The sequence below is a fragment of the Alosa pseudoharengus genome, unplaced genomic scaffold (assembly GCF_046254945.1).
Source record: "Alosa pseudoharengus isolate Yale_2024_CS ecotype anadromous, Long Island Sound unplaced genomic scaffold, YU_APseudo_1.1 YU_APseudo_1.1_scf_11, whole genome shotgun sequence".
NCBI lineage: Eukaryota > Metazoa > Chordata > Actinopteri > Clupeiformes > Clupeidae > Alosa > Alosa pseudoharengus.
The window spans coordinates 39,163,780-39,177,848 of NW_027468576.1; the positions used below are offsets into that span (position 1 = coordinate 39,163,780).

The 14,069-nt window shown below is 47.8% G+C and overlaps 1 protein-coding gene across 5 annotated transcripts in view; it reads right to left on the reverse strand.

Moving 5' to 3' along the window:
* Positions 1 to 1,145: 1,145 nt before the first annotated feature.
* Positions 1,146 to 14,069, reverse strand: part of acsbg2 (acyl-CoA synthetase bubblegum family member 2) — a 31,233-nt gene continuing 18,309 nt past the window's right edge. For all 5 annotated transcript variants that reach the window (XM_076279141.1, XM_076279140.1, XM_076279142.1 and 2 more), the window contains 8 exons: positions 12,999 to 13,148; positions 12,030 to 12,206; positions 9,412 to 9,593; positions 7,793 to 8,035; positions 7,186 to 7,403; positions 6,766 to 6,905; positions 3,800 to 4,046; positions 1,146 to 3,535 (listed from right to left, as the gene is read on the reverse strand). In XM_076279141.1, coding sequence (XP_076135256.1) covers positions 3,417 to 3,535; positions 3,800 to 4,046; positions 6,766 to 6,905; positions 7,186 to 7,403; positions 7,793 to 8,035; positions 9,412 to 9,593; positions 12,030 to 12,206; positions 12,999 to 13,148 — 1,476 coding nt within the window. In that variant the 3' untranslated portion in view covers positions 1,146 to 3,416. The remainder of the gene's footprint in view (positions 3,536 to 3,799; positions 4,047 to 6,765; positions 6,906 to 7,185; positions 7,404 to 7,792; positions 8,036 to 9,411; positions 9,594 to 12,029; positions 12,207 to 12,998; positions 13,149 to 14,069) is intronic.

Here is a 14,069-nt window from a genome sequence, read left to right on the forward strand (position 1 = left end):
TGGAAATGGGGAAATTGCATTGTAACCAACAAAGTTAGCTAACTTAGTTAGCAACTATGGCTTTGGGAAGCACGCCCCAGATGGACTTCCTGTTGGCTGGCCGTCCTCAGACGCTGCTGTCTGGATGAGCGAGTCGAGTGGCTCGTGTGCGGGGCATGGATCGGTCACTTCCTGTGTCGGTGGTTTGTCCTATGTGTTTGTGCTGGGGGGAGGACTTGGCTGTATTTATCTGAGTGGGACTGAGGGTGGGGGAGGGGAGGGGTGGTTGTTGTCGGGAGGGTTCTTGTGTTCTGGATCGCTGAACAGTGGGATCTTGTGTTCTGGATCGCTGAACAGTGGGATCATGTGTTCTTGTGTTCTGGATCGCTGAACAGTGGGATCTTGTGTTATTTAACTTGGCGTACAGGGCCACTATGTGGCCATGTGATTGCAAGTTGCAAGGACAAAATGTTATTTTAATTTTTATTTTAAAATCATATAATAAAAGTCATCGAGTACTGTCACTTTTGTTTTGCTTTTGCTGACTACACTAACACTTCTGCACAAATGTGAGCAGCATTATCAGGAAGCAGCATGACCAGGAAGCAGCATGACCAGGAAGTCTGATCACAGCTGTTTCCTCACGGTCCCTTCACTAGATCAGGGGGGTCAGTTCCTCACGGTCCCTTCACTAGATCAGGGGGGGTCAGTTCCTCAGGGTTCCCCACGGTCCCTTCACTAGAACGGGGGGGGACGGGGGGGGGGGGACGGTTCACCACGGTCCCTTCACTAGATCAGGGGGGGTCAGTTCTGTGCCAGAAACTGTTTCATGTTCTACTCTGCAACACAAGCTCAGCTTTACAGCTGTAGATGTGCGCAGGACATTCATCTCTGGGCCGTGTCCGTACTGATCATCTCTGGGCCCTGTCTGTACTGATCATCTCTGGGCCCTGTCTGTACTGATCATCTCTGGGCCCTGGGCCCTGTCTGTACTGATCCTATAACGAATGTTACCTCATCTGTTATCAGTTAACTCAGAAGCAACACTGTGTAAACACTAAGCACAAGTCCCTTCTTATCTAACAAAAGTGTCAAAACACAGCAGGAAGTCCGTGTAGTTAAAAACAAAAGTCCTTTTTCAGCCCAGTAAGAGACAGGAGGCGTCATCAGGATGAATCAGATTTATTTCTGTATCTGCGCACACTCACATGCATCCAGTCTGAATATAGACACACACACACACACACACACAGAGGGGTTGAGAACTCCACATAAAGCCAGGAGGGCTTGGGGACAAACAATGACATGCACAAACACTCTACACACATCGCGCAGGTGTCGGTCAGCTCGTCTGGCTGTGGTCAGGTGAGTACGAGTCCTCGCAGGCGGGTTTTGTCCGAGTGGAACTCCCATCGCACAACTTAAGACACGTTTGTTAGGCTCAGTGGCCTCTGGTAGAAATAACTGGCACAGGATGGCAAATGTGTTCATGTTTGGAGATCGTTTATGGACGGTAAATATATACGATAATCCGTCAGGGTATGTGTGTGTTCTTTTAAACACAAAAGCCATCAGATGAATCAATAAAATATGGTAATTATGGAAATTACAAACTTATTTGAACCCCGTGAGATCCATCACCTTCATACCCACTTTCATCAGAGCTCCAGCAGAGTATTTGACATTTCCGTACGGAAAACTATATACACCTCTAGTCATTCTCAATGGATGGCCAATTGGCCTTTCGCTGCACTAAGTCTGACTAGTAATGACATCTGACAATTCTCTTTGGATCGAGCCTACGACGCTGTCCACTTTAACAGACACTTCATTTGATGTAAATAAATAATGACGGGCCCAGTCAAGGGACTAGATCTTTGAAATGGCAAAAAATTATGAACTATGCTTCAGTTCTTAACCCTTCACGATTTACTAATGTCCAGATGTTCCTAACATTACCCCGTCCATAAGTAATCTGAACCTAAATTACCTAGTCTAGATCATATAGATATTACCCCATAACTGCATTTAGTGCACCCTCCGAGAGCATTCACATTTTACATCTGCATTCAACTTGGCAGTCAAATACACACCAGACATTCTCTCTATTCTCTATCCACCACACGTGGATTTTTCTACTTCAAAAGGACCACTCTCCCAAGAACCTTTTCTACTTCAAAAGGACCACTCTCTCAAGAACCTTTTGAATGCAACTCTGCCATGACCTCAGCTAGGATTGTCAGAGATACAACGCAACGCATATGAGTGACAGGCAGGTGGGCGGGTCCAAGTCCGCTAGCTTCGGATCGTATAGTAGGTACAGCACACCGCCCGCGTCCTCTCTCGGACAGGGCAGCACTCAAATGAGATCACAAAGAGCACAGATTGGTATGCAAAACATATTTAAACAGGAAACAATTACAATATTTACAAAAGAAAGCTTACACGAGGCTCATGACACAGTTGCACTGGCCCGCATGTCTAGCTCCAGCCGTCGGCTTCTCTTTGCATAATAAACCCATTAGAATGGCATTTATGGCTTAAATGACCTGGTTTAGGGGTTGCTCCAGTGCAGTGCACGACCGCTGCTCTCAAAGCTGATTGGTGCGAGTGCTGACCAATCGGCTGGCGCCTGCACTTGACCAGTACCTGGAGTAGTTCCCCCAGGACCGTCAGTAGAACAACCAAACCAGAACACAAAAGAAATCAAATAGAACAAAAACGTAAAACACGAACAAAAACGCAAACCAAATGCCCCGTCATTCCCCGTGTGTGGTTTGTGTTGAGGAGCAGTGGTAGTGCAGAGAAACAGAGTGAAGAGCATCCACTCAAGGCATGTGGCATCAGTTCTGTCAACATTTGGCCAAATAGGTGTCCTATGTATACATTAAGAGAATATGTGGCTAAATGTAAACAATAGATATGAGATATCAACATTTCTATCAGTATCCTCAAATCTCTATTAGGTCCTTATAGCTTTGGATTTCATGCAGTTTGTCCTGTTCATTAAAAAAACAAAACCGAAAATCTCAATGATATGGCTCACTTCATCCAATCGTACTATTGTACTTCATCACAATAATAACAATAAATAAACAATCAAATTAACCTGACAATTCCTCTCTTTTTTGGAATACAGATATTTCACCAATGGCTTATGACATATGTTCTTCACCAATGGCTATGACATATGTTCTTCACATACAAATCACACTGCACAAATGTAAACAAAGACAACGAAGACCCCAAACTGACCCATACACCAGAGAACACGGACAGGACAACAGGATCGCTTGAGTGCACGAGAGATCAGTATGTAGGATTTAAACTGCGCGCCTGAGGGTGACCTTGCTTGTGTGTGCTTGTGTGTGTGTGTGTGTGTGTGGTGTGTGTGTGGTGTGTGCCAGTCTCCTGATCCGATGGAGCCGTGTCTGTGTTTATTTGGGGGGCAGCGGGGCATCCGGGGTGGTGGGGCTTGGAACCTCTTTGTAAAAGTTCTCAATCTGCTCCTTGTACATCTTCATCACCACCGGCCTCTTGAGCTTCATAGTGGGACCTGAGGAGGAGAAGCGTGCAACTTTAGCTTCTGTGTGTCTGTGTGATGTGTGGGGTGTGTGTGTGTATGCGTGTTTGTATGTGTGGGGTGTGTATGTGTGTGTAGTGTGTGTGTGTTTGTGTGTGTGGTGTGTCTGTGTGGGGTGTGTATGTGTGTGTCTGGGTCTGGGTGTGTGTGTGTGTGTGTGTGTGTGTGGGGTGTGTGTGTGTGTGTGTGTGTGGGGTGTGTGTGATGTGTGGGGGGTGTGTCTGTGTGTGTGCTCACCCAGCTCTCCACCGGTGATTGAGAAGTCGTGCTCCAGGACGGTCCACTTCTGGATGCGCTGGGCGTTGGAAGAGGCGCGCTCGTTGACGCGGGTCACTCCCTCCTGGATGGCGGCGTGCACCAGGCGGTCGCGGCCCCCGGCGAGGTCGGACACGCGCGTGCTGCTGCTGCCCAGCTTACGGCAGAACTCCAGCGCCTCGGCCGTCAGCTCGTCCTCCGGGGCACCAGTCTCTGAGTTCACCTCACACTGACACACACACACACACACACACACACACGTTAAACTCAAGTCAGAATATCACCCTGGGAAATGACCTCTCCGTCTGACAGGTCTGCTGATGGATGGCTTTTCCCCTCTGGCTCTGTGCCCACTACCGGTTCTGCAGTTCTGCAGTATTCATGAGAGAACTTAAGGCGGAGAGATAACTGAAGATTACTGAACCTATTCAACTCATCGCAAAATCGTTTTTCACGTTTATTGGGCCCATTGCATTGAAACATATAGAGCTCACGGCTCCAGAAGTAGAATCACTGCCTGCTACTCACTACCTAACAGAGTAATAGGACCCAAAAACCCTCCTGTTTAGCAGCTACAGGGCTAGTGGTCAACAAGAGCTACAGGGCTAGTGGTCAGAATCTACCACAGATCACAATACTGAGCTAAGGAGAGAGAGAAGTTGACTTTTTAACTCTTCAAATGTTTAGTACAGAATGCTAAGAGAAGAGTGAGAAAATCTAATGTTGAAAAGACGGGCTGTTTTTGCACTTCAAATGCAACATGTACTACTCACAAAAAGTCAGGGATTTCGGGTGAATGAACCTAATTTTAGGATGAACCTAAAATCCACTATAACCTTCACAGGTGAACTTAATGTGACCTTCTCTATACTTTTAAATGCGCATGTCCAACAGTTAATGTTATTTAACTGTTAGTACTTTCTGTACTGAAACATTAAATTCACCCGAAAGCCAGATATCCCTAACTTTTTGTGAGTAGTGTACGATAGAGTTGTTATTTTTCTTTCCCGCACAAATACATTACAGATTGCTTTATTTCATGAAGTGTATTTTCTACTTTGTAATTAGTTATTTGTTGAAGCAGAATTACTGTGAAGCCAGCAGTGTCTATAATCCAGTCTTTTAGTGTGTGCAGCGCTGTTCTGTTCTGAACACCTACTACTATTTTACTCCACAAGGTGGCAGTATTTTATAACCTATAACTTACCTTAAATTCTATAACTTTTATAGCTAAGTATTTTAGTTATAAAATACTTAGTTATATAACTAACTTTACGAGCCTGCGGATCTACCAAAGAGTTTGATGACTGGGAGGTAGCTCTAGTCTATGTATGGCAGGGTGTGTATGTATGTATATATGTGTGTGTGTGTGTGTGTGTGTGTGTGTGTGTGTGTGTGTGTGTGTGTGTGTGTGTGTGTGTGTGTGTGTGTGTGTGTGAAGCAGGTTATCAGAACAGATCTAATCATCATGCATGACCTCCAGATGCAGCTGAAGTGCACATGCCAATGAGGAGATAACAAGTTTACAAGAGCTGTAATCTCCGCAGCAGCCACCTCTAAAGCGTTATCAGCCCTTGTCCGATTCTGATCGCTGCCTTATCCAATATGGGACGGCAGATAATGACAATATGAACAGACAACAGCAGTTCTGTTCTTGAGGACGACTTACACAAACAACTGGGAGTCCAAACATCCGGACACTGACCGACCGACCGACCGACCGACCTACTGACTTATTAGGGCCAGTTACCTCAGAGCAACTCAGGGTGAAGTGCCTTGCTCAAGGGCACCAGGAATTGAACCCTCAACTTTTCAGAATACTGCCTGCTAGCCCAGTTCCTTAGCTACTATGCTACACCCCTGGGGTGGTGCTGTTGTCAACGGTACAGTAATGGTGATGGTGTTGTTAACAGTAGTACCGTAATGGTATGGTGATGGTGTTGTTAACAGTAATATCGTAATGGTATGGTGATGGTGTTGTTAATAGTAGTACCGAAATGGTATGGTGATGGTGTTGTTAACAGTAGTACCGAAATGGTATGGTGATGGTGTTGTTAACAGTAATATCGTAATGGTATGGTGATGGTGTTGTTAATAGTAATAGTATGGTGATTGTGTTGTTAATAGTAATGGTATGGTGATGGTGTTAATAGTAGTACCGTAATGGTATGGTGATGGTGTTGTTAATCGTAATGGTATGGTGATGGTGTTGTTAATAGTAGTACCGTAATGGTATGGTGATGGTGTTGTTAATAGTAGTACCGAAATGGTATGGTGATGGTGTTGTTAACAGTAGTACCGAAATGGTATGGTGATGGTGTTGTTAACAGTAATATCGTAATGGTATGGTGATGGTGTTGTTAATAGTAATAGTATGGTGATTGTGTTGTTAATAGTAATGGTATGGTGATGGTGTTAATAGTAGTACCGTAATGGTATGGTGATGGTGTTGTTAATCGTAATGGTATGGTGATGGTGTTGTTAATAGTAGTACCGTAATGGTATGGTGATGGTGTTGTTAATAGTAATAGTATGTTGATTGTGTTGTTAATAGTAATGGTATGGTGATGGTGTTGTTAATAGTAATGGTATGGTGATGGTGTTGTTAATAGTTGTACCGTAATGGTATGGTGATGGTGTTGTTAATAGTAATGGTATGGTGATGGTGTTGTTAACAGTAATATCGTAATGGTATGGTGATGGTGTTGTTAATAGTAATGGTATGGTGATGGTGTTGTTAACAGTAATATCGTAATGGTATGGTGATGGTGTTGTTAATAGTAATGGTATGGTGATGGTGCTGTTAACAGTAATATCGTAATGGTATGGTGATGGTGTTGTTAATAGTAATGGTATGGTGATGGTGCTGTTAACAGTAATATCGTAATGGTATGGTGATGGTGTTGTTAATAGTAATGGTATGGTGATGGTGCTGTTAACAGTAGTACCTTGATGGTGAGCAGCATGGAGAGGAACTTCCTCTTGTCTCCGATGAGCATGGCGTTGCTGATGAGCGGCACAGCCTCCTTTAGGGCATCCTCGATGGGCACGGGGGGGATGTTCTCACCTCCAGCAGTGATGATCAGCTCTACGCACGCACACACGCACGCACACACACACACACACACACACACACACACACACACACACACACACACACACACACACACACGAGTTAAACACAAGGGTTGATACAACTTGGCTGCATATGATGACAGCACTGCTCTGCTGTGAGTGAAGACAATGCCTGAGTGTGTTTTGTATGTGTGTATAAATACACGTGTGCTTGTCTGTGTGTACACATGTGTGTGTGTGTGTGTGTGTGTACACATGTGTGTGTGTGTGTGTGTGTGTGTGTGGTCCCGTACCTTTGATGCGGCCGGTGATGAACAGGAAGTCCTGTGTGTCGTGTTTGCCCAGGTCCCCGGAGTGCAGCCAGCCATCGGCGTCCAGGGCCTCCTCGGTCTTCTCGGGCATGTTCAGGTAGCCCATGAACACGTGGCGGCCCCAGAAGCAGATCTCACCGTTGCCCTCCTCATCAGGCTTAAATATCCTCGTCTCGCAGCCAGGGATCACCTTCCCACAGCTACACACACACACACACACACTTTAGATCACAGGGAAGTAATGTATAATGTATGCGTTAATCTGGACTAGCTGAGTGTGTATGCATCTCTATGAATGTGTGTGTACCTGGTTAAGGAGAAGGCTTCGGGCAGTGAGATGGTGTGTGTGTGTGTTTGTGTGTGTGTACCTGGTTAAGCGGAAGGCTTCGGGCAGTGAGATGGTGTGTGTGTGTGTGTGTGTGTGTGTGTGTGTGTGTGTGTGTGTGTGTGTGTGTACCTGGTTAAGCGGAAGGCTAAGGGCAGTGAGATGGTGTGTGTGTGTGTGTGTGTGTGTGTACCTGGTTAAGCGGAAGGCTAAGGGCAGTGAGATGGTGTGTGTGTGTGTGTGTGTGTGTGTGTGTGTGTGTACCTGGTTAAGCGGAAGGCTTCGGGCAGTGAGATGGTGTGTGGTCCGGTGCTCTCGCTCATGCCGTAGAGTTCGTAGAGCGGGATGTCCAGACTCAGGAAGAACTCCAGCGTATCCTTGGTGATGGGCGCCGCGCCCGTGTAACACTTGGTGCAGCGGTCAAGCCCCAGGGCCTTCCGCACCTTCCGGAACACCAGCTTCTTGGCCAGACGGTAGTTCAGGGGCTTCCTGGCCACAGCGCCGTTACTACAGGGGACAGAGGACACACTTGCCCACTTCAGTAAAAGGAAAAACAAACTAAACACAAAATACAGAACACAGACGCCCAACGGGCCCAAACTCATCACTTCAGCCATGTTATGTTACTGGTCACCGTTAATATAGAAAAACATGCACCAAAAAAGGAAAGGGCCTCGTAGAAAAAAATATGAAATACAAAAACAGCAGCAAAATAACGCTAGCTTGTTGTCTGAATGTGAGCTTGATGTACTTCAGATTAAGACCAGATGAGAGTGCAAATGTGTGCTGTGGCAGCTCTAGTTGTGACAGGCCGGGGGGGGGGTTAGTTTAGTGTTGTTGCAGTGGCAGCTCTAGTTGTGACAGGCCGAGGGGGGGGGGCAGTGGTGCTGCTGAGGAGTCTTGCAGGCACTCAAGTTGACCTGGTTTCACTTCTGACTTCCCCCAAACGTGGGAAGCAGCAAGTCAAACAGCAACTGGGCCGGACATGATGCGCAGCACACACACACACACAGAGTCTTGCCAGTAGGACTGTGCTACACCACCACCACTGTAGTAGTTTCCTCACTAAATACTGCCGTAAACACTGTCTGTAGTTTCCTCACTAAATACTGCAGCTTCTGTTTTGGCACTCACTCGTTCCATACTAGATAATGTGTGCTCTGGGCGCTGCAGGGTGTTGTGTGTTTTATAGTCTTCGCCCACACACACACACACACACACCGCTTCGCCATCTAATAAGACACCACAACACAAAACAGGCGACCACGCAGTGAGAGCGGCCGACCTTATTGACACAACGCAGGGTGCAATCGGGCACGAAAGGGTCGAGTAATGGGCAAGGCACTCCTCTCTCGACTATAAATGTCTTTATTGACTGGACATGTCCTTTATGGACAGTTGCTTATCTTTTGCTTTTTCTAAGAAAATTCACGGAAGAAATTGTGGCTGTGCAGTAATTCATCTACAGAGAACTTCCTTGTTTGTGCTCCACACCTGAGCACACCTGGCACACCTGAGCACACCTGGCACACCTGAGCACACCTGAGCACATGACGGAGACTCTGTGCTCGACTCTGATGTGGCGTGTGGCCTTGGAGAGGCTTGGTGCACCACTCACCCCTCCATCACACACACACACCACTCCATCACACACACACCACTCACCCCTCCATCACACACACCACTCACCCCTCCATCACACACACACACACCACTCACCCCTCCATCACACACACACCACTCACCCCTCCATCACACACACCACTCACCCCTCCATCACACACACACACACCACTCACCCCTCCATCACACACACCCCCCACTCACCCCTCCATCTTGCGGAGGTTGGTCTGCAAGCCCACACACACACACACACCACTCACCCCTCCATCTTGCTGAGGTTGGTCTGCAGGCCCACTTCCTTGGCCCAGGACGCCACCTTCCTCCTGACCGTGGACGACTTGGCGCCGATCGACTTCATCTTCTCCTGCATCTTCTCCCAGACGCGCGGCACGCCCATGAACGCCGTGGGCCGGACATCACGCAGCGTGTTCGCCAGAGAACCCTGGGGGGGGGGGGTTTACGGAAAAAGATGAACATTTGACTGAAGAGTCAATGTTTGCACACAGATAATGGACGTTGCACATTTAATGTGCTGGTGCTGTACAGTCATCCTGGCTGCAGACGCCCTCTCGTCACCCTCTCCATCTGATCTGAACTACACTGCAGCACTGAGGACAGGGACACACTGCAGTACAGTACACTGCAGCACTGAGGACAGGGACACACTGCAGCACTGAGGACAGGGACACACTGCAGTACACTACACTGCAGCACTGAGGACAGGGACACACTGCAGTACACTACACTCCTGCACTGAGGACAGGGACACACTGCAGTACACTACACTCCTGCACTGAGGACAGGGACACACTGCAGTACACTACACTCCAGCACTGAGGACAGGGACACACTGCAGTACACTACACTCCAGCACTGAGGACAGGGACACACTGCAGTACACTACACTCCAGCACTGAGGACAGGGACACACTGCAGACCGGACACCTAGAGAGGAGAGTCTCAGACACACTGCAGAGAGGAGAGTCTCTCACTGACAGCAACTCTACTCAACTCCCGCCAAGACTCGGAGAGGGGAAAGTACACCCTGGAGAAGGAATGAGGGGGTGGGGGTGCAAATGAGAAGAGGGGAACAGATGGAAAGAGAGGTTGATCTGTGCACCCCCCCCCCCCCCCAAGACAGCTGCTCTGACTTCCTAAGGAAGGAATGCATGACCGTGGAGGCCAAGGAGTGTGTGTGTGTGTGTGTGTGTGTGTGTGTGTGTGTGTGTTGAATATCATTTTAAGCCACGTCAGCACTGCACCACTGCCATTTCCAACGCTGTGGTTCCCCTTCTAGTACAACGGCTTCCTAACTGCAGTGGTGTAACAGCTAACCACCAAGGGAGGGGCCGCACGTATCGACCCCACCCCCACGCACGTACCTATCCCCCCCCCCCCACACACACACGTACCTATCCCCCCCCCCCACACACACACGTACCCATCCCCCCCCACACACACACACCCGGACACTCTGAACTTGAATTGCCGCACGTACACTCACTGAACCCGAGTGCCGTGTTCATTAACAACTTTAAACACCCGAATTGTTGCACATATGGGGTATATACGGCCCCTAACCCACACACACCCACCCATAGCTACACACATGTATCAACCAAAGGTTGTTTATATAGACACACGTACACGTGCACGCACGCACGCACACACGCACACACACACATGCCCTCTGCCCCAGCTGGCCTCTAGACACCCAGCACACGCCAAGCACCATGACTGGAGTCACGAGTCTGGGACGGCTCGAGTGCCATGCTTGTCAATGCCGCGTGTGTGTGTGTGTGTGTGTGTGTGTGTGTGTGTGTGTGTCTATATAAACAACCTGCGTGTTCATACATGTTGGTGTGAAGCTATAGGATTGTTTGCACTCTGAATGAGGTCGTTGGCCTTCAGACATTTTTTTTCTTTTCTTTTGTTTTTAAACACATCTATCTGTATTCAGCAAGTTCAATATGTTGCATAATTACTTTTGATGCCAATGGAAATATGATCGACAACGCATGCCTATGAAGACCACATGATGTGTGTGCATCTTAAAAGGTCAAAGGTGTGGGGATCATAGAAATCACAATTACGACACACTAGCCACCTTTACATGGACACTGTCCCAATCCCAATAGAAAAGGAATAACTGCTAAATCGGAATAAAATTGCTTTTTTTTGCTTGATCTGATTAGAATTTTATTCGTAATGAAAGAGGTGTTGTAGTCCGTTCCTATTCCGATTGAACAGCCATGTACAGTATACGGTCAATCGGATTGCCTGCTGTATCTTCTCAACGAAAAGTAGGCAACAACGGCTATTCCGATCAAAGATTCTAAAGGCGCTTGAGAGTACCTCATCGAAATAGAACTTACCCCATGTAAACAGACCCTGATCGAAATAGAACGTACCCCATGTAAACAGACCCTCATCGGAATAGAACGTACCCCATGTAAACAGGAATGACAAGTCAAGGCACATGGCACAAGGCACTACGTATCCCATAGTGCAGCGCCAACATGGCATTGGCGCGCGCGTGTGTGTGCGTGTGTGTGTGCGTGTGCGTGTGTGTGTGTGGACATCTGGTGATGAGCGCATCATCTGTGTGACTGGAAATGACATCAGAGGAGAGGAGAGTTCCACTAATACTGTCAATTAAATTAAATTAAAGTTGTGCCAAACGGCCGGTGATCTGCGGCTAAACTAGATTACACACCAGGTTTACTCTAACAAGATTACCACCCTCGGGTGGGGGTGCGGAGGCAGCACTGCAAAGACTAGCCTTGGAGGATCTCTCTCTCTCTCCTTCACATCTTAGAGGATCTCTCTCTCTTTCACATCTTAGAGGATCTCTCTCTCTCTCTCTTTCACAACTCACCTTCAGGGCGTCCGGCTGGGCAAAGTAGGTTGCCCCGCCAATCTTGATGGTGAGCCAGATGTCAATCATCTGTGCGGCGATGTGGCTGAGTGGTAGGTAGCTGACCACCACCTCCTGAGACTTGTCCGCATCCTCCAGACGCACGTTTCGGCCGGTGGCGAAAGCAGTCCACGTCAGCTGCAGGGAAATGACCAGCAGTAAGGATCAGGACCATCATACTGACCAAGAGTGCAACACGTGCAACAGGGGTGGATATTATGGGATGGTGATCTGGGCCATTACATCGTCATGACAACACGACTCTGCTGGTTAACACGTGCAACAGGGGTGGATATTATGGGATGGTGATCTGGGCCATTACATTGTCATGACAACACGACTGCTGGTTAACACGTGCAACAGGGGTGGATATTATGGGATGGTGATCTGGGCCATTACATCGTCATGACAACACGACTCTGCTGGTTAACACGTGCAACAGGGGTGGATATTATAGGATGGTAATCTGGGCTCTTTACATTATCGTGGCTGAACATGAGGGGAACTTGATAACATGCACGAGTGATAGATATTATGGGATGTGTGAGAGGTCCCTTATGTTGTCATGGCTGAGCATGAGGGTAACCTGGTAACATAAGTGAGTGAGGGTTATTATTTTGGGATGTATGAGGTCCCTTACATTGTCGTGGCTGAGCATGAGGATAACTTAGTGACACGAGTGAGTGACGGTTATGGGATGTGTGAGGGGTTATTATGGGATGTGTGCAAGGTCCCTTACGTTGTCGTGGCTGAGCATGAGGGTAACTTAGTGACACGAGTGAGTGATTGTTATTATGGGATGTGTGAGGGGTTATTATGGGATGTGTGAGGTCCCTTACGTTGTCGTGGCTGAGCATGAGGGTAACTTAGTGACACGAGTGAGTGATGGTTATTACAGCATGTGTGAGGGCTTATTATGGGATGTCTTACGTTGTCATGGCTGAGCATGACTCCTTTGGGCTGGCCGGTGGTGCCCGAGGTGTAGATGAGCGCGCAGCACTGGTTCGGTTTCTGGGACGACACGATGGCATCCAACTCCTCGTCCGCCTCGTCCTTCCCCAGCGCCATGAACTCCGCCCACTGTGGGTCACATGACCAGAGTCAGCACGCAGCATTGCAATGTAGCCGCCGTACGGCTACCCTGTATTTATACAGTACACCGCCGTACGGCTACCCTGGGTTGCAGTATTATACTGTACACCGCCGTACGGCTACCCTGGGTTGCAGTATTATACTGTACACCGCCGTACGGCTACCCTGGGTTGCAGTATTATACTGTACACCGCCGTACGGCTACCCTGGGTTGCAGTATTATACTGTACACCGCCGTACGGCTACCCTGGGTTGCAGTATTGTACTGTACACCGCCGTACGGCTACCCTGGGTTGCAGTATTGTACTGTACACCGCCGTACGGCTACCCTGAGTTGCAGTATTATACTGTACACCGCCGTACGGCTACCCTGGGTTGCAGTATTATACTGTACACCGCCGTACGGCTACCCTGGACACCGCGGCCACTACTGCGGCGCTTTTCTATTTGTATTAAATCACTGGAGTCTCAAACTTGCTAAACTAGTGAGATTGGATTATTAGCTTGGAATGTGACCTCATTGTGTGAGCAGATACCGATACTGTGGAGCACACTAACGAAAGTGAACAAAAGGAAACACATATATACCGTGTAGAGGTTGGGCCTTTACATATATACATCATAGAGTAAATTAAAGCACCTATATACCGTGTAGAGGTTGGGCCTTTACATATATACCGTGTAGAGGTTGGGCCTTTACATATATAGAGTATAGAGTAAAGGAAACTCATATATACCGTGTAGAGGTTGGGCCTTGACATATATAGAGTATAGAGTAAAGGAAACTCATATATACCGTGTAGAGGTTGGGCCTTTACATATATAGAGTATAGAGTAAAGGAAACTCATATATACCGTGTAGAGGTTGGGCCTTTACATATATAGAGTATAGAGTAAAGGAAACTCATA